Source organism: Bombina bombina, chromosome 3, assembly GCF_027579735.1.
Source record: "Bombina bombina isolate aBomBom1 chromosome 3, aBomBom1.pri, whole genome shotgun sequence".
Lineage (NCBI taxonomy): Eukaryota > Metazoa > Chordata > Amphibia > Anura > Bombinatoridae > Bombina > Bombina bombina.
Window position 1 is genome coordinate 1,062,656,019 of NC_069501.1, and position 25,090 is coordinate 1,062,681,108.

General features: G+C 42.6%; 1 protein-coding gene across 2 annotated transcripts in view; it reads right to left on the bottom strand.

Moving 5' to 3' along the window:
* TNS2 (tensin 2) overlaps positions 1-25,090 on the bottom strand; it is a 382,090-nt gene that overhangs the window by 65,362 nt on the left and 291,638 nt on the right. For both annotated transcript variants that reach the window (XM_053708325.1, XM_053708326.1), the window contains exon 19: positions 10,543-12,493. In XM_053708325.1, the coding sequence (XP_053564300.1) occupies positions 10,543-12,493 (1,951 nt within the window). The remainder of the gene's footprint in view (positions 1-10,542; positions 12,494-25,090) is intronic.

The window sequence follows — 25,090 nt, forward strand, 5'->3', positions numbered from 1 at the left end:
TTTCTTCATTTTCTTGCTATCTTTATTTAAAAAGCAGGAATTTAAAGCTTAGAAGCCAGCCTATTTTAGGTGCAGAACCCTGCATAGCACTTGCTTATTGGTAACTACATTTAGCAAACTAATATGCAAGCATAACCCAGGTTCTGAACCAAAAATGGATTGGCTCTTAAGCTTTACATTCCTGCTTTTTAAATAAAGATAGCAAGAGAATGAAGAAAAATTGATAAAAGGAGTAAATTAGAAAGCTGCTTAAAATGGCATGCTCTATCTGAATAGTTAATGGGTTTAGTGTCCCTTTAAGTCTTTCCCTTGCTTAGTTTAGTCTATATTTGGTCTCATTGTTTGCAGCATGTTGTTTCTGTAGTCTTCCCAATCTGTGGTTAATCTGGTTATACTGAAGGTTAGGTAGTGTTTAAGAAACAGAAAAGTCCAGGCCCCGGAAATAAAAACAAACCCTTTATTTCTCCATAGGGGTCAAGGTGAAACAGAACGGAGACAATGTTTTGTGCTAAAAAGCCCTTAATCATGTCTTGATTAGGGTTTTTGAGCTTGAAATGTAGTCTCAATTCTGTTTCACCTTGACCCCTATGGAGAAATAAAGGTTTTGATTTTATTTCCTGCGGCTGGACATTTCTGTTTCTTGTACATGAGGGACTGGCCTTCCCTGTCTCTGCCTGCATGTGTGGGGGCTCTACCCAAACCACTCACCAGTCGATTAGCAGTGTTTAGCCAGGTGTAAGGTAATGGGAAACAATGAGATGGGATATATAATACCAGGGAGGGAAGGAGGGAAGGAGTCAAGGGGTGAAGAAGCAAGGCATCTCAGTAGTGTTGCACTATTTGCACAACATGTTTAATTGCCCCATTTATATATCGAGGCTTTATTTAGCAGGGGCTTAAGATATCAGGCTCTTCATGTGATGGGACGCATTCAGAGGACATACAAAAAAATCCAGATTTACTGGGGCATATTAACCTATTGCCAGCAATCACTGCAGCAGCAAAGATGAAATATTACTGTTTCCTTCATAAGATGCCACAGATTTGTGAAACTCAATAGTGTTTCAGCAAAAGCAGAACACAAAAATTAATTATCAACATATCTACATATATTGTTCTCCATCTCAAAACAGTGGTTAGCAGGTTAAACATATTGAGGAAATATCACTCCCTAATTTTTAGGCTTTACAGCATCTATATGAACTAGGGTGCTTTGTGGTATCCTGCTATAAAGAAGCTGAAGGGTTAATAACTTATTTATTTATTTTAGAACTTGCTGTAATGGTATTCTTCCTATGCCAATTATGTGCTTAAGAGTAAGTGAGGTGATGAGGAACTTGATGATTTAACCTGCATTAAAGGGCTATAACAGTGCAAAAAAATGCTATAATATGTTAGAGCACTTTACCATTGCTTGTATATAACCACGTGTTTAACCCTTGCAAAGGGCTTAAACTCATAATTAAAGTTAGTTCCAGAGCAACAAAGGACTACAGAAAGCTAATTGAACTCATTTGGTGAGCCAATGACAAAAGACAAATGTGTGTAGCCATCAACCAACATCTAGCTCCCAAAAGTGCATTGCTGTTGCTGAGGATATGGACATATTCTTATCAACAAAGGTACACAACAGAACAAAGTAAATTTGATAATAAAAGTGAATTTAAAAATTACACAAATCATGAACGCTTAATTTTACTTTTCCCATCCCTTTAAGCAATCAGTATGGCTAAATTATGCTATTAGGTGTGGCTCTGCTGCAAAAGTGTTACTGGAATTTTTTTTTTCAAAATTTGGCAACTATGTACTTGTCAGCAGGATACAGTTGACCTAAGGATTTTCTCGCCATTAACATATAATTTTATAATGCAGCGTGGGTGGGGGTTCTGTAACAATCTTGCCAGCTGTCCTATCAGATATGTAATGCTTTTTTCAAATTCGAAGTCAAATTGAGTCATACACATCAGTGCTTTAGGTTTTATTTTTAGCCATATTAAAGGGACATGAAAGCCCAAAAATATTTCATTATTTAGTAGCACACGCAAACTTAAGAGACTTTTCAATTTACTTCTGTTATTAAAATTGACTGTTTTCTTTGTATCCTTTGTTAAAAATCATACATAGGTAGCCTCAGGAGCAGTGATGCACTACTGGGAGAGAGCTAGCTGGTGATTGGTGGCTGCACACATTATGTCTCTGGTCATTGGCTTACCATATGTTAGGCCCCAGTAGTGCATTGCTGCCCTGGAGCTGACTTTAACTATGATTTTAACCCAGTTGCAGGGATTAAACATACAGTTATTGCCCAAGCAACAGTGCTATAACAAATTACATCATTTCTTTTTGCACTTTTTTTTTTTTTTTTTTTTTTTTCAAAAAAGCTTTATTTATAGATTGTAAACATACAAATCATGTAATAAAGATGAGCAGAGTAAAATAAAATACAATGGAGTTGTCAATCTTATTACAGAAATTACACAAAAACATTAGTATCAGCATATCAACGGTTTCAAACAATGCTGTATAGATGAATTGTTATGCCCTTTCGGACTGCGACTAGGAACATGTAATTTAGCTGACAGGGCGTATCCATTGATTTAAAGATTAGGGATAGAAGATGAGTCAGAAAAAGGGGTGAAAAAAGATAGGAGAAAGATGAGGAGGGGAAAAGAAAAAAAAAAAAAAAAAAAAAAAAAAAAAAAGAGAGGAGGGAGGGAGGGGGACCAGGAGGGAGTTGTTAGCCCCAATGCTGGCACTAATGATCACACTTAGCAGGTTTATCTGATCAAGGGTCTCCAAAGCTCTTTCATGTATTCATGTATTTCAATTTTTTCATCTCTCATGTAACGATATCTCTCTAGAGATAAATATCTGTCAACTCGGTCCACCCATTCCGAATGTTGTGGAGTGTGGGTTGACTTCCAGTTCTTGGGAATGAGGGCTTTGGCGCTATTAAGCATTATGTATAGAAGGTGCTTTTTGGGCTTTTCTATTAACTTAGGAAGACCATGAAACAGCAAGAGACTCGGGTTTCTATTTAGTGTAATGTTTAGTTTGGTGTCTATTGTGTCAAACACCGAACTCCAGAAGGGTTGTATAAGGTTACAGGTCCACCAGATATGGAGAAGAGTGCCAGATCCACCGCACCCCCTCCAACATTTGCCATCAGACCTCCTGTAAAAAGTTTTAATTTTGGCGGGGGTGAGGTACCAACGGGACAAAAACTTATAGTTAGACTCTAGGACTCCAGCCGAGACAGATGCTTTGCTATGGTTATAGAATATAGTTTGCCAGTCTGTCTCCGCTAGGTTCCCGCTCAACTCCTTGTTCCATTGTTTTACAAATGAGAGATCTCCGCTCCCTCTGTGGGATATTAGCAGATTATACATGGTGGAGACTAGATGTTTTGGGGGACTTGGTAAAAGACAGAGTGTTTCCAACAATGTGGGAGTTCTCTTGATGTTATCCGTCCCTTCACATGTGTTCAGGTAATGTTGTATCTGCCTGTGAAAGAACCAGGAGATATGTAACCCTGACTGGTGAATTTCTTCTAGTGTCTTAAGTTTCTTGTTTGATATTAATCTGTTGAACATAGTTTGATCTATTTGAGCAGCGTTGCTGTTTGCTTGTTGTGCCTGTGTGAACCTGATGTCGGGGTTATGTATGAATGGAGTCAGCGGTGAGGGGACAGTGGAGATGTGTGGGTGCTCAATAAGTGTTTTGTCCCAAAGCTTGAAGAATTCGTCTATAAATGGATAGTAGGCAATTATGTTGGGCCTGTTCCTGCTAGAGATCCAGCCCAGAGTCCCCATGTTCCGTGCCCCTACAATATACCGTCCTATCTGTACCCACACCTTATCAAGGGGGTTGGCACACCACTCCACCTGAGTTTGAAGAGTGATAGCCTTCCTATAGGAGAGAAGATCCGGGATACCCAGACCGCCTCTCTCCTTATTTAAATATAGAGTGTGCCTAGAAATGCGGGGTTTCCTGCCTCCCCATATGTAGTTTTCTAGATGCTTCTGTAGTTTATGTAGGAATTTGGGCGGGAAGGGGATCGGTAAAGTCTGTAAATAATATAGAACACGGGGGAGGATATTCATTTTAACTACGCCTATCCTCCCCAGCCAAGAGATCCGTTTGTTTTTCCACGCCGATAAGTCTTCAATAATTGACTTCAGCAAAGGAGGGTAATTGGCATCAAATAAGCTGCCTGGATTTGGGGTCAAGTTGACACCCAGGTATTTAAGTGTGGTGGTTTTAATCTTGAGTTTACATATATTCGCTAGCTGGCACAGATCAGTTTGGGGTAAGTTTATATTCAGTATTTCTGATTTGGAGTGATTCAAGTGGAAATTGGACACCTCACCATATTCGTGGAATTCTCTAAGAACTTCTGGAAGGGAGACCAAGGGGTCAGAGATAGAAAGCAGGACATCATCTGCGTAGAGTGAAACCTTGTGTTCTTGATCTTTTATTTTTATTCCTGCAATGCTTTGATTAATACGAATTTTTTGTGCAAGGACTTCAATTGAGAGGGCGAACAACAGTGGCGATAAGGGACAGCCTTGCCTGGTGCCATTTGTGATAGAGAAAGGGTCGGATAGTATATTATTGATCTTGACTTGGGCAGTGGGTCTTGAGTATAGGGCAAACATTTTTTGCATAAAAGGCTGGCCAAAATTCATTTTTGACAGGACAGCTTTAAGGAAATCCCAACTGACCCTGTCAAAAGCCTTTTCGGCATCTGTTGAGACCAGTACCGAGGGGATGGAATTATGTCGGGCATAGTTCACTAAGAGATTGGCTTTAATAGTATTATCTCTAGCCTCACGGCCGGGTATGAATCCCACCTGATCTGGGGAAACCAGCTGGGGAAGGTAAAGGTTCATTCTTGTGGCCAAAATTTTTGCGTAAATCTTTAGATCTACATTAAGAAGGGATATAGGTCTGAAGTTTTCTGGGCGGTCAGGAGGTTTTCCGGGTTTTGGAATAGTGGCCACGTGTGCTAGTAACATGGTGGAAGGGAATTCTTGCGTGGGGCCTATGCTATTAAATAAGTTTGTCAAGTGTGGTGAGAGAGCGTCCTTAAACAGTTTGTAGTATTTGACTCCAAAGCCGTCAGGGCCTGGGCTTTTGCCCGGTTGTAAGTTATCTATGGTTTTGGCCACTTCCTCTACTGATATAGGGGCGTCTAGTCTTTCCTTATCCTGATCTGACAGTTTGGGGAGCGTGAGGGAGTCTAGGTATTTCTTAATGAGGTTTTGGGGAGTGTTACCCTCTGGTCCCTGTCGTGAGGTTTCTGCATCGTGCAAGTTGTATAGTTTTTGGTAATATGTTTTAAGAATCGCCGCTATAGAAGGGCTATCAGCACAGTGTTGATTGTGGTGGTTTATCATGGAATGTATGTGACTTTTCAGTTGTTTCCTTCTTAGAGCCCGCGCCAGAAGTCTACCAGGTTTGTCACCAAACTCGAAATACTTCTGCTGTAGTTGTAATGCTTTTTTCTGGTGGTCTATCAAGTGAATGTCTTGTAGTTCCTTCCTAGCCTGTTGCAGATCACTGCAGACAGTCCTGTCTGTGGGTGACATTTTGTGTTTTTTCTCTAGGACCCTAATCCTAATGAGTAGTGAAGTGTATTGAGTTCTAAGTTGCTTGGAGTGCAGCGCTTTTTGCTTTATTAACTCACCGCGCATTACGCTTTTATGTGCCTCCCATAAAACCTGTTCCGACACTTCGCCCGTGTTATTAAGACGGAAGTATTCTAGTAGTCTCGTCTCAATTTGAGATTTTAGTAGTTGATTATTCAAAAGGAAATCATCAAATCTCCAGATAAAGGGTCTGTCTGGGATAGAGGGCCAATTTATTTTGCATATGACTGGTGAGTGATCGGACCACGTCATGGGTAGGATTTGAGAGCTCGTGACCCCTGCCAGTGTGGACTGGTCTGTAAAAAAGTAGTCGAGTCTGGTGTACACACTGTGTGGGTGTGAGTAGAAGGTAAAGTCATGTTTGGTAGGGTTTAATGTACGCCAAACGTCATGAACTGCAAGCTCCTCTAACCTGGAGGTACACTGTTTGGTTACTTTTTTAGAGATGGATGATGTCATTTTGGACGAGTCCAACACAGGATCCAGGGGGAGATTAAAGTCACCGCCTAGAATCAACACCCCCTTACGGAGGTCCAAGATCTTATTGGTGAGGATAGTCATGAACTTATTCTGTCCCTGGTTCGGAAAATATGCGTTTACTAGGGTAGTCATCTTATTGTGTAGTAGGCCTACCGCGATCAAAAACCTACCATCTGGGTCGCGTTCCACGTGAGTAGGGAAAAAAGGGGAAGAGTGTTTAAATAGAATTCCCACCCCATTCTTTTTTGTCGTCCCTGAAGCGAAAAGTGTGTTCGGGAACTTTGGATTTGCCCAGGTTGGCTCTCCCCCCCTACGGAAGTGTGTTTCCTGTACAAAGAGAACGTCACAATGGGTTCTAATTGCGTCTCTGAGTAGGTGTGATCTTTTTTCAGGTTTATTCAAACCTTTAGTATTTATAGTCAACAGCGTCAGCGTGTGTGCATTTTGTGGTTGCATTGTGGAGTGAGGAAAAAAAAAAAAAAAAAAAAGAAAAAAAAAAAAAAAATAATAATAATAAGGGGGAGAGAAAGAGGTAAAGGGGAAGGATGAGGTGGGTAGTCTGAGGTGGGAAAGGAAGAAGGGTCAGTAAGAGTGGAAGAAAGAAAATTTAGAGTGTAATCCAGACACCTAAGTCTATTGCTAGGAGATGTCTAGATAGGATAGAGAGGAGGTTAATGCACTCTAGGGTGCAATCTGATTTAACACTACTATCAGAAAAAGAGAGATAGATCTAGTGTTAGAGAATGAGGGAAAGGTATCCCTATGCCTGCTATGGTTGTGTTTGAGTAAAGGGTGTATAGTTGGGAGGGTTAAAGCACGAATAGAGAGAGTTGAGGGAGAGAAGCGTAACAATAAAATTTTCACAGTTGTCAAACATAATAACAAATGAATCTAGATATAAAATTTGATTACAACTAAGAACGTTCAAATGTAACATAACATAACGTAACATAGTAAACTTGATTGATGAATGGATGACTGAATTTGGGAAGTTTTGTGCGGTGGATTGGCTAAGTTATGATATCACTTAATCAGCATTAATACAGCCAGGGTGATGTCAACAGCAAGGGTAATCTATGTTGGGAATTAGTATTGTAAGGGAATTAGTTAGTAAGAGAACATTTTTCAGTTCGGCTAATTGTTGATGGCTGAGCCAGTGCAAATTTAGAGAGGCCCAATATAAGATGATTAACCCTCTTTCAAGAACCTTGCTTGCAGCTAGGGCAGACAAGTGACTGTAGTGTGGATGTTCATGGCGCAGAGAATGGGCTCCACACCAGTAGTTCAAACCAAAGGGGCTTAAGGTCAGGCGGTTTCTCAGGGAAGCAGAGGGTCTGCTCAACAGAGGTTAAAAGCCTTGTTTCTGCGAGGGAATAAAGTTATATGAGGTTATATAGGCTAATCCCATAGTGTAGTAGACATCGATTACACAACACATTGCGGCTGAATGAATAGGTGAATACAGAGGCGGTTGCATATGTAACTACCGCTAACACAATTCTAGAATTCTTTCTAATCTATATCTATACATAAAGTTAGGTAGAGTAGACCTCCACCATGGATACCACACATGGGAGAGCGCAAGAACACCTAAATGCATAGGCAGTAAACAATGTTAACAATGACTGAAAACATAAATTTGGCATAATGTGCGTGTAGAAAAACACATCATCCTAATTCAAAGAGAGCTAAAAAGTACGGGTATAATACTCATCTGAAGTCAGTCCAGACATCGTTAGAAGAGATCAGGAGGGCGGCACAGGGCCGATTAGTAGGGGCTAGGTCATTTATCAAGATTTAAGTCCTGCGGTTGGCGGCCATTTGGATGAGGAAAATCTTCATCAGGAACGGGAATGTCCACATCTAGTATTTTGCAGAAGTCCTGTAGATCCGTTAGTGACCTGTATATTGCCTGTTTCCCCTTATGTGTGGCAATTACACAAACAGGGAATCCCCATTTATATTGAATTTTGTTCCTCTGGAGAACACTAGTGATGAACCTGAGGTCCCTCCGTTTCTGCAGGGTGATATGACTCAGGTCAGAAAAGATCTGGATGGGTATGCCCGCATGGGTGACGTCCTTAATGGTACGGGCTCTTTGTGAAACAATATCCTTATCTTTGTAATTCAAAAATTTGATGATGATATCCCTCGGAGGGGCCTTGGGAGAGGGTTTAGGGCGCAACGCCCGGTGTGCTCGTTCAATTGGGATGTCAGGGGAGTTCGGCGTCCCTTTAATGGTGCGGAACAAGTCCTGCAGGTAGCCTTCTATAGCTGTGTTGGCCACCGATTCCGGGACTCCCCTGATACGTAGGTTATTCCGTCTCCCTCTATTATCCAGGTCTTCCACCTTGGACAGTAAAAATTGCAAGTCCCCATCTTGTTCATGGGCCCTCTGTGTATTAGAGTTTACTTGAGCCTGTAGGGTATCCTGTTTTTTTTCCAAATTATTAACTTGCTGGCTAATCTGTTGGAAGTCTCTCTTTAGGTCACTGAACAACGACCTCATCTCCGTTAAAACATTTTTAATGTCAGCCTTAGAAGATATAACATTTAAATCATCCCTAGTCAGAGGTTCCTGAGGTTGTGTGTCATGTAAAGGATCTGATGTGGTAGGTGACAAAGAGTCCAGTGTTGCTGTCTCGGTAGCTAAATGTTCAGGGACCACAGGGGGCAGCTTTAAAAAACTGGTCATACTGGTGCTTTTAAGGCCTTTGTCCCCTTTAATATTTTTCCTACTAGCCATAGTTATAGTCTTATATGGGATACTGGGTGGTGCAGATAATTCAATGCTAAGTAAAAATGATCCTAAGTTCCTCTACAAACTGGTACACGTTATGTTTATTGAACAATTAACGTTTCTTCTGCAGGGAAAATACAGGCTCCTAATTAATTCCCAGGGGAGTTATAAACAGCAGGGGGAAAGCTTCTATCCGTGTCGGGGGTTCAAATTAAGCCTGTAAGCCAAGATCGCTAATGTGCTGTGTCACCCCTTTGTTATTTAGAGAGGCACTTAAGAGTTAGCGTATAGCTATAGGCCCGGGATGAAGCGCTATTGGAAGTGCCCCACGTGGGTGAAGGCAGTTACCTGAATTGGGTCACCCGAGCCTCCGGTCGCGCAGTGTCATCTGCGTTTAAAGCTTTCGTGCGGTGGTCCTGTTCGCTGGTGAAAGCGTCACCCGGCTTGAGGCGATAAGCCAGTAAAGGTCCCTGCGGCTCCTCCGGTCGACTTCGGTAAGGTGGATGTATGGTGACTGTCTGCGGTCGGGGTGTTGTTGGTATTTACAGTTACTGCCAGACCTTGGCGGTGATGATATGTTGCCCCCTTCGCCAGCAGTCCGTGTAGAGGTCCCCTTTCTTTTGGATTAAATGTTGCAAGTGTCGGAGGTTGTAAGGTATACCTCCATCCACGGGCTTGCAGGGTCGTCTAGGCCTCAGTCTCCCGGAGCTTGCTAATGACGGCAATTATCCTCAGTCCGTGAGGGACACTGTGCAGGAGCCAATTATAAATCCTCTCTCCAGTTTTTGGATAAAATTAAGCAGGTCCCAACATGTTATTATATATATAGCAGGCACAGGGCATAGGAGCTCATTTTTAGGCAGCCATGTCTCAGCGTGGCCAGGCTCCGCCCCCCTTCTTTTTGCACTTTTATGTCCCTTTAACCAGTCAAATGTTCAACAAGAAGCCATACCACAAACTCTATTTCAACACAGGAGTTTATAGGGCTTGATATTTGTATCAAAAAACTCAAATATATTCAAATCAGCTTCTCCCTTTATTAGTCAGTCCCAAATAACTTAAAGTGAATGTAAATTTTGATGCTAAAGTGCCCGGTTTTTAAAAATTCGATTAAAAACAGGGGCACTTTAATTAATCAAAATTTACATTTCACTCCTGTTGTGAAAAAAACTTACCTTGTAATCTTGACAGCAGATCCAGCTTCCTCCACCCGTCGCAAAGCCTCTTCCTGGGTCTAAAATGAGGAATCCGGCATCCTCCAATCACGGTGTTGAATCAGACACTGATTCCCCCAGGGGGGGAAGCCAGGTATTGGAGGATAACCGATCCATCATTTCTGAAGTCAGAAATGGCTTGCGACGACCGGGGGAATCTGGAGCGGCTGTCGAGTTTAAAAGGTAAGTATTTTCACAACACAAGTGAAATGTAAATTTTTATGAATTAAAGTGCCCCTGTTTTTAATCAAATTTTTAAAAACCGGGCACTTTAGCATCAAAATTTACATTCACTTTAAGGGATAAATCATCTAGAATAAAAAGCCAACATTCTGAGAAAAAGCAAACATAATAAATGCATAATGTATATTGGACTGGACATGTTATATTCTCATTATTTAATTAATGGTAGATTATATAATGTCCCTTTAAAGATCTGTACAAGCTGAACACTTACCTCTCAGTACCAGCAGGGTCAGATGTGTGCACATAGAGACCCTGTGTATGCACAGTCCTCTGGTTTTGAACAGATAGTCCTTGGTTGTAATTTGGTTGCTCGCTTTTGTGTATTTGCCTCTGTGTTTGAATAGAGACATGTGTTTGTATAGGAGGGCTTTGTGTGTGCACAGTGCAGTCTGTCTGCACCAGCTGACTCTGCGTGTGCACACATGGGGCACCATTGCTCACAGTGATTTGAGATTTGTCTGATATTTGCTGAGAGCTATTTGCTTCAGGTAAAGTCTGTGAGTGACATGGAATTCCTGTCTGAACAGCCAGATTTTGTGGGTGTACACTAGAGCTGTGTGCTGGCACAACGCTATGCACTTGCACAGGTATTTCACGTGTCAGTATACGATGTTGTCCTTGTACAGTTGTGCTTGGTATATTCTCAGAGCTGTAGGTTTGTATTGCAGAGCCCTTGGTATGCACTTGGCTATTGGTTTGCATGGCTGGACATTGTGTGTTTGTGGGACTGTTTTTCTGTGTAGGTGAATCATTTTTAGCATCTGGATATTGTGTATTTATAGCACTGTGCAATTGCACAGATGTATTTTGTTGTTGTGGAACGTGGTTTGTCAGCATGGGTAGAGAGGCATGTGTGTGCTGGGGGCTTAGGGATTGCACAAGTGGATTTACTGAGTGCCCAGAACTATGAGGTTGCACAAATGGAATCTGTTTGTGCCCAAGTCTGTTAGATTGCACAAGTGTGCCTTGTTGCCCAGGATTGTGAGACTGCACAAGCATATTCTGTGTGTGCACAGGACTGTGAGACTGCACATATGTATTCTGTGTGTGCACAGGACTGTGAGACTGCACATGTGTATTCTGTGTGTGCACAGGACTGTGAGACTGCAAAGGTGTATTCTGTGTGTGCACAGGACTGTGAGACTGCACAGGTGTATTCTGCGTGTGCACAGGAATATGAGACTGCACATGTGTATTCTGTGTGTGCACAGGACTGTGAGACTGCACATGTGTATTCTGTGTGTGCACAGGACTGTGAGACTGCACAGGTGTATTCTGTGTGTGCATAGGACTGTGAGACTGCCCAGGTGGACTTTGTGTATGCCCTGGACTGTAAGACTGCACAGGTGAACTTTGTGTGTGCCCAGGACTATGACCATGTGTAGGAGGATTCTGTGTAGTCATATGATTATAGGACTGCAAGGGGTAACTATGTGTTTGCCCAACAATTTGTCCTTGTGTAGGTAAACCTTGTGAGCAGAATTGCATGGGTGGCCTTTGTGAATGCAGATGATTATGGGATTGTGCTGGTGGACTATGATCATGGCCAAGACCATGTGATTGCACAAGTGGACTTGGTGTATGCCCAAGGCTATGGGAATTAACTATCTGACTTTGTGAGTGCACTGGACTATAGGAAAGTACAACATGATTCTCTGTGTGCTCTAAGTTACAAGGTTTTGTGTATCTAATATTATATGATGGTACAGCTGTAGTTTCTGCGTTACTAGTACTATTCATTTGTACAGGTGGACTTTGTGTGTGCCTAAAACTATGGCCCTGTACAGCTGGATTGTCATGGTATCCAGGACTATGTACTTGCACAGGTAGACTCTGTGTTTGTGCAAGACCATATGTTTGTACAGGTGAACTCTGCATGTGTACTGTGCTGTGTGTTTGTACAGTTTTTCCATAAGTGCTTATTGGAGTACTTGTGTGCATGTAGTTTTGGGGATAAGTGAGATCCTTTGTTTGCATTGGATTATTGGTGTGTACTGGGTTCTGTGTATGTGCATGGCCCTGAGTGTTCAGAGGAGTGCTTGTGTGCAGGGGACTTTGTCCATGTACTATAGAGTTGGTTTGTACACTGGCAGATGCACTGATAGCTGGAGTTGTCTCTCTACTCTTCTGTGTAATCTCTTGAGTGACACTGTTGCTGAGCTCTGGAAAAAAGGAAGATAAAACAGTTTTATAACAGTGAAAGAAGTGCTAGACCAGCACTCAGATAAAGGCGTGTATATTGGTGATTATTAACAAGGCAACATAATAAGAGTCACAATAAGCGTCACACAGTGTGGTGTTCTGTTTAAATTGGACTGTGTGTTTACAAGGTATTCTTTGACTAGGGAATAACGCTACTACTTGGATCCATTGAATGTAACTGGTCTGTATTGTGTTCCCAAATATCAGTTTACAGAAGACACCAAAATCTATCTCACCACAAGAGAGTACACTGCTGTCTACACTGTACGTGTGTCATAATATATATTGCTAGCAAAATGATTTACTGAAGCGGTCCTTTAGTGCCAATGTGGGGGGATTTATCGGTGTGAGGTAGATACCAAAATAACAAGAGTATTACATTCAGCAATGATAATTTTTTATTGGACTAACTATACATTTATACTGGATACAATAGTTTACAAAAAGGATGGAAGATTAAACATTGATCTGCTTAGAAAACCAAAAGTGATTGTAAATTTAGTGCATGCGCATTCCTCATGTCTGTAGCACCTAAATCACTATGGTTTTTTTTTTATTATGTGAAAGGTATTTATTAATTTAGATTTTAATTACCGAGCTTTATCGTTGCTAGCTCCGCCCCCCGGCATTACTTCCTGGTCTGAGTATAGAGCAGATCCACCCACTCTCTACCTCATCACATGGGCATCTCTGTCTTCACAGATCGAATTGCGCATGTGTTCAGTCTATCAGTCTGCAATCTAATATGTAGCGCATGTGCTTTGCAAACGTGGGTGTGTTAGGCTTTTTACAATCGCCGACTGGCCTGGGTTTTGATTGCACGTTCAAAATACGTGACTTTTGAAATCAATAGCGGCAATTCTACGGGCGGAGGAATGAAGGGTCAATTGGAGGATTATAAAAGTAAATATTTTTTAAAAAAACAGCGTTTTAAGAGATTTCATGAATAAAAGTCCATTTCGATTTTGATTTACTATAGGACCGCATGTTTGACACTATCATTGTTTACCATCACTTTAAAGGGATAGGTCAACTCCAACATTTTTATTATTTAAAAAGATAGATAATCCCTTTATTACCCATTCCCCAGTTTTGCATAACCAACACTGTATTATTAATAAACTTTTTACCTCTGTGATTACCTTGTATCTAAGGCTCTTTTGACAGCCCCTGGTCACATGGCTATTAAGTGCAGTGTCATCCACAACCCAAGGGAGCGTGAGCACAATAATATCTATATCGCTCATATAAACTAACAGTCTCCTGAAAAGCTAATAAAAAGCATTCTAACTTCGGTTTTATGGGCGTCAGGTTAGCACTCATGCAAAAACTTTTTACTTTCAACTTGTAATATGTAAGCAAAAAGCCTACTTCTAGCGCAGTTAAAGCACGAGCAGGAGTGTCACATAACACTCTACATAGACAGTGTAGGAAAGTTGAGATGTGGAGGTGACAGGGAAAAATCAATAAAAAACAAAAAGAGAACTATTGGATAAGCCATTTGGAGAGTATGTACCCTAAAGGGTTAAACAGGGAAATTGATTTTTCTGTTTTTTTGTAACCTTACACAAGTTATGTGAATCAATTTTATTTTCTTATAAGTTGTGATTGAAATCATACGTATTATATTGCGAAGGGTAGGGAACATTTATATGATTATTGCCCACTAGATGGCGTGTTAAAGATGATTACTGAATACTTATGTCTCACGTGTTGAGATTTTTTTACCTGTGAATTTACCTATAAAGAGAAGATGTTAAAGGGACAGTCAACACTAAAAATTTTATTGTTTAAAAAGATAGACAACACCTTTACTACCCATTCCCCAACTTTGCACAACAGCACTAATTGACTAAAATGCAAGTCAACAGATAATAAAAAAAAGTCATGTGATCAGGGGGCTGTCAGAAGATGCTTATATACAAGGTAATCACAAAGCTAAAAAGTATATTAATATAACTGTGTTGGTTAGGCAAAACTGTGGAATGGGTAAAGGCATTATCTGTCTTTTAAAGCAAAAAAATTCTGGTGTAGACTGTCCCTTTAATGGGATACGAGACTCAATACAGTGTGCATGCGTGGCACAAGTAGCTTCTCATTGTGCATGCAAAAGTATGTAACACAGAGAACCCAAGTTGCCCACTGTGATTGGATTCAATGATGCTAATGAGGTTTGGAAATGGGCAGGATTTTACATGAACATTGCAGTGAAACGTTAAACAACTCTACAGCAATATATTTGAGTATATTTTCAATGTGGATTCATTCATGAAATATTTTTTTTTGCCTTTCTTATCCCTTTGAATTTGTATTGCAAGATTTGTTATGGAACCCCTTGCTGCACCCATCCTTGGACATTGAGATACATAAGTAGACAAGCTTTCAGAATAATTCCTCGCTGTAGGTTGGAGGTAGAAATAAATCCCACAACGCATCCAAATGGGTGTAACAATTACTGAACACTTATAAAGACTAGCAGAGAAAGCTGAGTACTGTAATTACTATAGCTTATTGTTGGGCAACTGGTAGTCTTCCTGTGTAGCCCACAGCTTCTCCTTTGGAGCAGAAAGGAATTTCTCAAATTTGCACCAGACACAGACCTTCTATTTTATCTCACAAAATATCCACATTCCCTATCCACTCCCCATTTCCCCCCTTAGTCAACTCAAGTAGCTCATTCATACGACAAACTGGTATAAATTTCCACGCAGCACAACCACACAGTAAGGGATGATGCTGAACTCTACCGCTGCCACGTGGGTCGAAGACCCTCCTAATGCACTGGACCTTCAGCTTGCTAAATTGGAGGCTATGTTTCCAACTTTAATAGATAGGGCACCCTCAGAACAAGAGCTAAAACGCTTTATCGATAGAACTCTACCCGCAAAGTATGAGGAACCGACAGAGCAGCATCCTATGATCTACAGGCCTGACGTAACTCTAAGGCCCGGGGAGGTCGATCAATTCAATATGTTGATGGCTGGAGAGCTCATTCAGCTAAACAGCTGCCTAGCAACATCACCCTCACAAACAACACTGCCAGCTAACTACATGATAATTGACAATGCAAACTGGCACAATCCCCAAGCCATATTTCTCTCCCAACAACCAGACTTTCTGGGGCGGAAATATATCCACTATCACCCTTAAATGGCGCCTACAACAACATCGAGTAATATCCAGATGAAAGGCTCGGGCTCAACTATTATAAATACCACTATTGGTGAGTAGGGAGCACCTTTTAATATAATACCAACCCAGGATCATACCGGAACAGCAAGATTGTCCTTGCCGAAAGGACAGAACTCTGAGTCAGTGCTGATGCCTCAGGGGCTTGGGGAGGGCCCCGGGGGAACTGTGGACTCAGAGATATTAAATTCCCTGTTTCCTATTGATCCTCCGGATGGTATCCTGGATCTTACACCGCAAGATGGAATCCTCATTACACCACATGGCTTCTGAGCTTTTCAAAAACACCTTCTGCCGACACAATTATAAAATACTCAAATCCGCTGAAAAGATGCACCAATCCTTTCCCAACCGCCTTCTATAAAGATGCCAAAGCTATGTTCCAACTGCAGATAAACTCTGGGGACTGATAGGATACTTGTAATGTATCATTGCCAGCATATTCTCTGTTGGAAAGTATTAGTTTCTCAATTGAGTTGCTTAATAATATATTGTTTGGTTAAAGCTTATACCGCTTACGCACACACACTCTAATATATTACTACACTCATCATATAGAATACATAACTACAGCATGGGAGAAGTTGATCACATTATAGTCATAGTAGTAATATAATTTTTATGTTAAATTGTGCTGTTTCAACAGCCTCCGACATTGAATGCAGACCCATGGCAAAAGGAGACACCCAATCCTCTTACATATAGCTAAAAAGACAACATTGAATCATCCAGAGCATTGATGGCGCATATTTTGCGCATATATCTTGCCCCCTCTAGCGCGGCTGGCGGTCAAAGCAGCGTATGAGACGGAATGTACATATTTTGTGACTAAGACGCCATTGCATATCTGATAGTAGAAAAGATAGCATGCGGGGGGGGGGCGGAGCTAACTGCCTAACTGAGAGGAAGCACTAGCAGAGAGCTCTGCACTAAAAATAGCAAATTAAACTAATAATTCAATAAAGGATCCTGACTTATTGCCTTTGCTGGTCAATATTACATGCCCGGACTTGTGGGATACTAAAACCTTGAAGATTTCCACCAAAACCTGATTTGCTTTATCGCAACGCTGTCCTGCGAGCAATAGAGGTTGGTGTCTGTCCGCAGCCAGGAGCCTTAACTTACAAACAGGACCCACTGACCAGCAGCTCCGGAGGGTCGGGGCTCCCGGGCCTTCACTTGAGCACAGGACACTAGCACTGACCGGCTGTAGATGAAGTGGCGCGAACGGCGGCCATCTTGCTTCTTCCTTCAGGCCTGAAGGGAAGTGAGTACCTCTCCAGCGCATCCTCCTTAACAAGGCCAGCCACACCTTTAACTACTATACCGGAGGGTCGGGGCTCCACTCCGGTGCAGCCATAACACAACAGACATCATCCTTGACCGGGTCCTAGGAGGGATGGACCGGCCTGAAATTGCAACCACGTGGCTTTTGGCCTCCCTGGATCTACGGACGCGGATTGTCGGCAACTGCAGCCTGGCGGAGCCTTTCTCTGGGGAAGAGGACCACAGGGTAGCCCACGTTGCGGTTGTACTGCCTGGCTGCCCCTTCACCAATTGTCCCACATCTGGCCAAGAACATAGTTTGGAGCTTAGGAAGGTGCAGACGGCTGCCATTTTGATCCTCTAGCCTACCGGACTCTCAGCCCTCCATAGCCTGCACATCTTGGCGGTGATCCTGGTGGCTGGCGCCCCTGAGCTGGTTTGGGTGAGACTTGTTTTTTGATTTTTTGAATATAGCCCTCCTTCAGCCTCCTTTCTCCCACAGTCTCGATCTGTGTCCTATAGGGGGTCACTAGAACTGCACACTAAAGTCGCTTTGTCTGACCCTCACTGCTGGCTCTAGATCCCTACATTTGCCGCCTTTGGGAGTGAGCTATTGAGCGACAGTGACCTGCAGCTTCATTTGGGAATCAAAAGGGTCCTCCTCTTCTACCAAGATTTGTATTGGGAGGTCCACAGTAGGAGCTAGCTTGGAGGTAAGATCCACACATCAGCTAACTCAGGTCAGAGTCCCCCGGCCTGGCTGACACCCTATAGGTAGTGGAGACCTGTTTTGCAGCAACAGTTCATCTCACCCTCCTGCATATCTGAAGCCCCTCAGGGGTTTCTAGAATGATTTACTACCCGCTTGACTGCTGCAGACCTCTCATCCAGGTCTTCCTTTTAACTGACCACAAAGATATACCCACTTGTTGTGTTTCAGCTGCTGCGTCAGCGTGATAAATGTAAGGCTCATTTAAAGGGGCTATTGTTTTGCAACTGCTATACTTTTTTGCTGCTGCGTCAGCTTGTGTTTCTCTGTTGCTCAGGCACAGAGTGGAGTGTTTTATTTTTTATTTTTTATATGTAAGTTTGCCTCACTCACACCTAACTGGCAAACGCCATTCACTTTTATCTAACCCCATATACACTGGTGCCCCCCAATTTGGCCCTAACTACATATACTTAGGTTGCCCATACTTGCCTTGCTTCACTTACGATAAAAAGTAAGTAAGCTCAGTTCCTCACACTGCATACCTACCTCCCACCCCCACCCCTACTAATATATCAATTATTCCGAACGAACTGAGCAAGAGGAATTGTAATTATATTATGTGTGTGACCACCCCTCACTTTCCCACTCCCGCCTAGCCTGTCCGGCTGCTGTGTCAGCATAGTGTTCTCAGAGTCGCTGACTTAGAGTGGAGTGTCATATTTTGTATTTGACTGTCAAATTTTCCTTGCAGGTTGCATACTAAACACTCTTTCTACTTTGAGTTTCTGCTGAAGATTTTATTTGTGTGTTAATTTTGTAGAAGCCCCCTTGAGACTCCTCCTTTCCGGCACACTTGCGTGGGCTGGTCACCTCCATCTACCTTTTCCCCTTCCTTCAGGTCGTATACCTCTTTCCCTAAGTCTAGTGTTAGCTGCTGTGACAGCTTATTTGTCTTTGGTGCCCTGGCCCAAAGTGGAGTGTTATTTCTTTACATAACCCAAACTTTTTCTTACAGGTTGCTACTTGCATTTAAAGTGTATGTAATGCTGTCCTAACAACATCTTGAAACACGTTTCTTTTTTATCTTTGAGTGTGCCTTGCTGCTGGGGGATCTCTAGCCGGCCCTCCCTTTCCGACTCAGCTTGTCTGAGTTGGTCACTTCCCCTTCCCCTTTTCCCTTCCTTTGGGTCGTATCCCCTGTTCCTGGGCCGGCTGGGAGCTTGTGGATTTTGGGGATCTTCTTGCTCAACCTGTGCCTGGGGGGTTCTGGCTGGAATCTGCCTCCACGTGGTAGCTCCCCCTGCCTCCTTCTCTTGCGGGTAGAATTCTGGTCCTAATTTGACTGCTGCAATGGAGGGGTAGGGGCCGGGTGGAACCTCTTGGCCTCACTCCTTAAGCACATGATCATTCTCGTTTTTAAGTGTAATTATGGTGCCTAACTGAAATGTAATTAACCCTGACAGTCTAATTTAGTCATATACAGCCTTGTCTACCTAATACTCTGTTTTCAGGCTTGCTCCTTTGGTGGCCGATCGGTCACCTTAGATATAACCAAACATGCCACACAACTCCAGGCGGCAAACCAGGACTCCTAGCCCATCTAAGACCACTTTACGGAACCAGTCAGGAGACCTGAAGAAGACTTGCATGAAGATCTAAGTGAATAGGAATCTGTAGACGAGAGATCCCAACCTGATGTTGCTCCACTCTCACGATCCCAACACTACATCACAGAAGAGACCCTTAAAAAATGTTTGCCCAGCAAACACGTTCCATTACAAAGGAAATTCAAAGGAACCATGATGAGCTGAAGAAGGATATTTCAGAAATTGGAGAAAGGGTGGATTCCCTAGAGAGAAAGCATGACGACATCACCATGGACCAGTCAAACCTGCTAGCATATTCTGAGTCACTGTCAGACCAATTAAGTCAACTTGAATTTAAACTGGAGGATGTAGAGGACCGTGCCCGAAGGAACAATATCAGACTTACAGAATTATCTATCAGAGCTCTTCAACAACTTGTTGGATTCCACTGCAGGTATGACTACCACGATGGAGAGAGCTCACAGAGCCCTGCGCCCAAGATCCATCTCACAAGATAAACCTAGAGACGTCATTGTCTGCTTTCACAGCTTCCTTTTTAAGGATAGGCTTATGCAGGCTGCTTTCCGCAAACCATCATTAGCAGAGAAATTCCAAAATATTCAATTATTGCCAGATCTGTCGGCTCACACACTGCAACATCGTAGACTGTACCAACCAGTCACAATGGAACTTAGAAAGGCGGGCCTTAAATACCGCTGGGGCTATCCGGCCAAACTGATCATCTCGAAGGATAATAAAACTCCTCGCTGGCCCAGGGGTCCACTTTACTTGCACAATGGGGCCTTACAAAGGGAAGTCTAATGGAACCTGCTCCTGTCAAGGCAAAGTTGAGAGCCACAGCACCCGATTGGCCTCCTAAAGATCAGTGGACTAAAAGACAAAAAACTCAGTTATTGCAGGACTCTCAGGGTCCTCCTGTATCTCCACCTTGATCACTAGAATTTACCTGGAGATGACTTTGCTCTCCTCACTTGAATCTCTCTTCCTCCATCAGAGAGGGCAGGTGACCCCCAACATGAGCAGGAGTTAAACCAGGTCTGACTGAAACCAGATTACTGATATTTTCGGATCACTTGTTTATGTTTCTGTCTCTTTCTGTTATAGTTTGTGTTATATTAAGATGTTACAAGGGGTCATTCTGGCACAGGTTGAGTGTTTTAACCACGATAGAGAGATAATGATACTGTCATTGATGTTACAGTTATAGATGGCTAATATTTTACTGTTATTACTTGTGTTTACATATTACTTCACTGATGCGCTTTTATTTAGATGTTTCTACTATATAAACACTTACGAGACTAGTCTTACCCATAGATGGATTGAGGCCGGACTTCCCGGACCTCACTAGCCTTGCTCCTCTTATAGCTCCCCCCCCCCCACATAGGCAGCCCACGCCAGGGTTCCAGCCAGGTGGACTACTTCCACCTCATAACCTAGTACAGCACTCAGCAACTTATAATCCATTTTGAAACTCCTAACTACCTTTACCCACCCTGCTCCTCCCTTTCCCTCCCCCCTTTCATAACAATGACAAACCATCTTAGACTTCTTACCCACAATGTCAGAGGCCTTAATTCCCCCTATAAGCGAAGCCTCTTGACTCGTGAACTTCGTTTCCACAACCTTATGTAGTCTTTCTACAGGAGACTCATTGGGAGATAGACACCTCAACGATTTAATTCCCGCTCATATTGGGTCCCTGATCACTCCCTTTTTACCAAGAGAGCTAGGGGTATGGCCATACTCTTGCATCGCAGAGTGGCCTACGAGCAAATACAGGTACTTAAAGACCGCAGGCCAGATACACTATTTTAATCTGTAGACTAAACCACAAAATACATACGTTAGTATCCATCTACCTTCCCAACTCCCGCCAGCCCGCATGCCTTCGTAAAATTCTCCAAATAGTTGATCAACACAGACAGGGATGAGTCATACTGGCGGGCAACTTCAACAAGACTTGGGACCCCACCTTAGATCGCAAGACCAAGAACCTAGACAGCAACAATCCTCAGGCAAACTATATTTCTGCTAAGTTCCGGACTATAATGTCTCATCACGGCTATTTTGATGCGTGGAGGTCTTTACATTCCAGCGAAAGGGACTACACCCACTACTCGCACCCCCATAAAGCATATTCCCGACTGGACCACATATTCTGTCATGCAGAGACTTTAGACTCGATCACATGGTCAGAGATTTCCCTAAGCTCCTGGTCAGATCATGATCTACTTACAGCCGACCTACACCTTACTGACAGACCATTCCCCAGAGCCAGCTGGTGCCTCCCACGTCATATCTTGACGGACATCCCTTTTAGGGAAGAGCTAAGACGCGACCTGTCTGAACTGCTTCAGCAGAATGACAACGGACAGACCCCTGATGATATTCTTTGGGGCGCCATTAAAGCGACGGTTAGGGGTCTCATAATCCGCAAACAAAGCCATTTAAGGAAGTTGGCCGGCCTAACACTGGCGCAGGCACATGCCAAACTTAGAACCCTAGAAACTAGCAACCGTGCCTCTATTTCAACAGAAGTGACAGAACAAATCAAAGCCGTTAGGGATCATATTAGCCGATTGGAGTTAAAACGTACCCAGCATAATTTATCTAAACTAAAACAACTCTTTTACCATAAGGGAAACAGGGCCGATACTATATTGGCCAACAAATTGCAAAACAAGCACAGTACTTCTCGCATTTCACAAATCCTCCATAATAATAAATTGTATAAGAAACCGTCCCTAATAGGAGAAAGCTTTGCTGACTTCTACTCCAAATTATATAATATTGGCACTGCGGAGAGCCCAACACCTACCTCCATCCACGACATCAGACTTTACCTGTCTACCCTGAACTTACCCACACTCACGGCAGAGCAACAAAACACGCTCACCACAACAATCTCGTTGTTTGAAATCAAACAAACTGTCAAGCGCCTGAAGCCTTTTAAGGCTCCTGGCCCTGATGGGTTCCCCGCCCAGTTCTACAAGTTGTATATCCATGAACTCGCTCCATACCTGCTTAGGTTCTTTGACTTGGCAGGAAAGGATGGCACCTTTAAAGAAGAGTTTTTACAGGCTGCTATCATTACGATACCCAAACCGGATAAAGACCTCTCTTTCTGTTCCAATTACAGACCGATTTCCCTGATCAACGCAGACATTAAAATTTACCCCAAAGTATTGGCAAGCTATTGCCGGGCTTAATTAGCCCTGATCAGGTGGGGTTCATCTACAACCGGGAGGGGCCAGACAACACCAGACGCCTTATTAACATAATAAGCGAGTCCACCAGGATGAATAAGCCCTTCTCAGTCATCTCTTTAGATGCTGAGAAGGCCTTTGACCGGGTTCGGTGGGACTACCTGTGGGAAACACTCCAAGCATTTAATTTTCCCGATGCAACTTGCAAGGCTATCAAGGGCCTGTACTCGTCCCCAACTGCTATTGTCAGGGGCCTAGGATTTCAGACCCAGCCGTTTAGCATATCGAATGGCACTAGGCAGGGGTGCCCACTTTCACCCCTGCTATTTGCCTTTGCGATTGAGCCTCTGGCTATGAAAATTCGGTCTGACGTGTCCTTACCGGGGATTAGACTTTCGGGCTCTCTACACAAAATCGCACTGTTTGCGGATGATATCACCATATTCACCACAGACCCTGCCAAAGTCATCCCTAGACTGCTGGATAACTTGAGGATATTTGGAGAGCTCTCCTTCTATAAACTTAACCCATTCAAAACTGAAATCTTGGGGCTACCCGCACACTTATATTTGCAAATTGAAGGATCAATTCAACTTCAAGTGGATGACTGAGCGGATTACTCATCTAGGAGTAAAGTTGTCCAACAGTATCCCACAAATGATTAAAGACAATTACCTCCCCTTACTAACAGAATTACGTAATTTAAAGAATACGTGGGACCATAAGTCTATATCATGGATGGGAAGAATAGCTTCTCTCAAAATGTCCTTCCCCCCTAAATTAACTTACCTTTTTCGCTGTCTACCAATTAGAGTCCCCATGCACCTCCTCCTCCAATTTCAGAGAGAAATCACAAAATTCATTTGGCAAGGTAAGACCCCCTCAAATTGCTCACAGAACCCTGCAACTCCCCATCCACCTGGGAGGACTTGCATCCCTGTCAGTAGTGAAATATTATTAAGGAGCTATGCTTACGCACATCTCCCAATGGGGAGTACTTCATTCCTGTGATAGGTGGAGAGAGCTTGAACAGGCATCCTTGCCACCCAGTGTTCTACTTAGAGATGTTATTTGGACCCCACCACACAGCCGCATAGCTATGGGCATATGTAATCTGGTCATTCTAGAGTGCTTGTCTGTTTGGGATAAGATTAGGCATCGCCAGCTCATTGCTCCTCACCCGTCTCCCATAACCTCGGTAGCCGGTTTACTCACGGGTTTGACTGATACTCACCCTAATATGTGGGCTTGGTTGCAGGTTACAAAAGTGAAGACAAGAAAAGACAGAAGCGCCACATGGCCCAATATTGTTTGGTCCAAAAACAACTTGATATATGAGGGAGTGAACTCACATTTATGGAAGCACCTCAATTAGTGCTAAGGAGACAGTCTGGGATCTATAACAGTCACCCAGAAGACCAACAGCCGGTAATGATGTGATGTCTGTGTCAGAAAGATAAAAAGAAACACAGGTGACTATATGGCCTAGTATTGTTTGACACAGGTATATCAAATTCAAAAAAGAGGAGTGGTACTCACAATAGTTGTAGCATCTCCCTTGATGCTATAGAGGCAGGATGGGATCAATATAGTCACCCACCAGACTTATTCAAAGGCCAGCTGGACACAGATGGAACTCCAAAGACACCAATGGTCAGGATAGACCCAAGATACACCAGTGGTCAGAAAAACCCCAAAAGTAGTTCCCTCTCATCCAGAGGGATACATGTGGCAATAAAGATGGTAGCAAGTGTTCAAGATATAAAATTGTTTTATTAAAATAATAAAAACAAGGCGACGCGTTTCTCAGCAATAAGCTGTTTCATCAGGCTTCATAAAACATTGAGGAACACTTGCTATATATACCATACATCTAATAATCTTAATCAGTATCACATTGTGTTAGGAGGGGCCTAGATTACCATTGGTGCCTAGTAGGCCAATCATATTGCAATAAACATGATGACTCCTCTACCATATGTTAGAGATAAATTAATACATAAAAATCTAAATAGGCATACAATTCATCAACAGATTGTTTATGATAATCCACATAAAGCATCTCAAGGAATTTAGTGAGTAATGAGTAAATGATCAAGCATGTATCCCACTAGATATCAATATGTCAGGGTTAGCATAAATCAATCTAGGTAAAATTCATGTAAATAGGACCAAAAATAAACAAACATATACACATAATATATACAATTTCTGTAATGTAGGTGGTGATCTATGTTGACTCTGCGCCGCAGAGAGACTTATTGGATTCATAAATTACATACTTTAGCCCCGGATGGCCTTAATGAATGTGTCGATCTAGCGGCTTTTGATTTATGAGATACATCTCATCAAAATATCTGATATCTATTACATCAAGTGTTTACTGATATGTACACTACTTAACAAATTGTCCCCAATAAAGATCAAAGCTCTATCACATTCTTATCACTACAGCCCCCCACATCAATTGTAGTATATTTTGAGTTTTTTAATCTCATATACTGAATGTGCACTTTCCCATTATCACGATTATCCTTAGCCCCTACCCCATATCATTATTCCCCTTGCACTTAG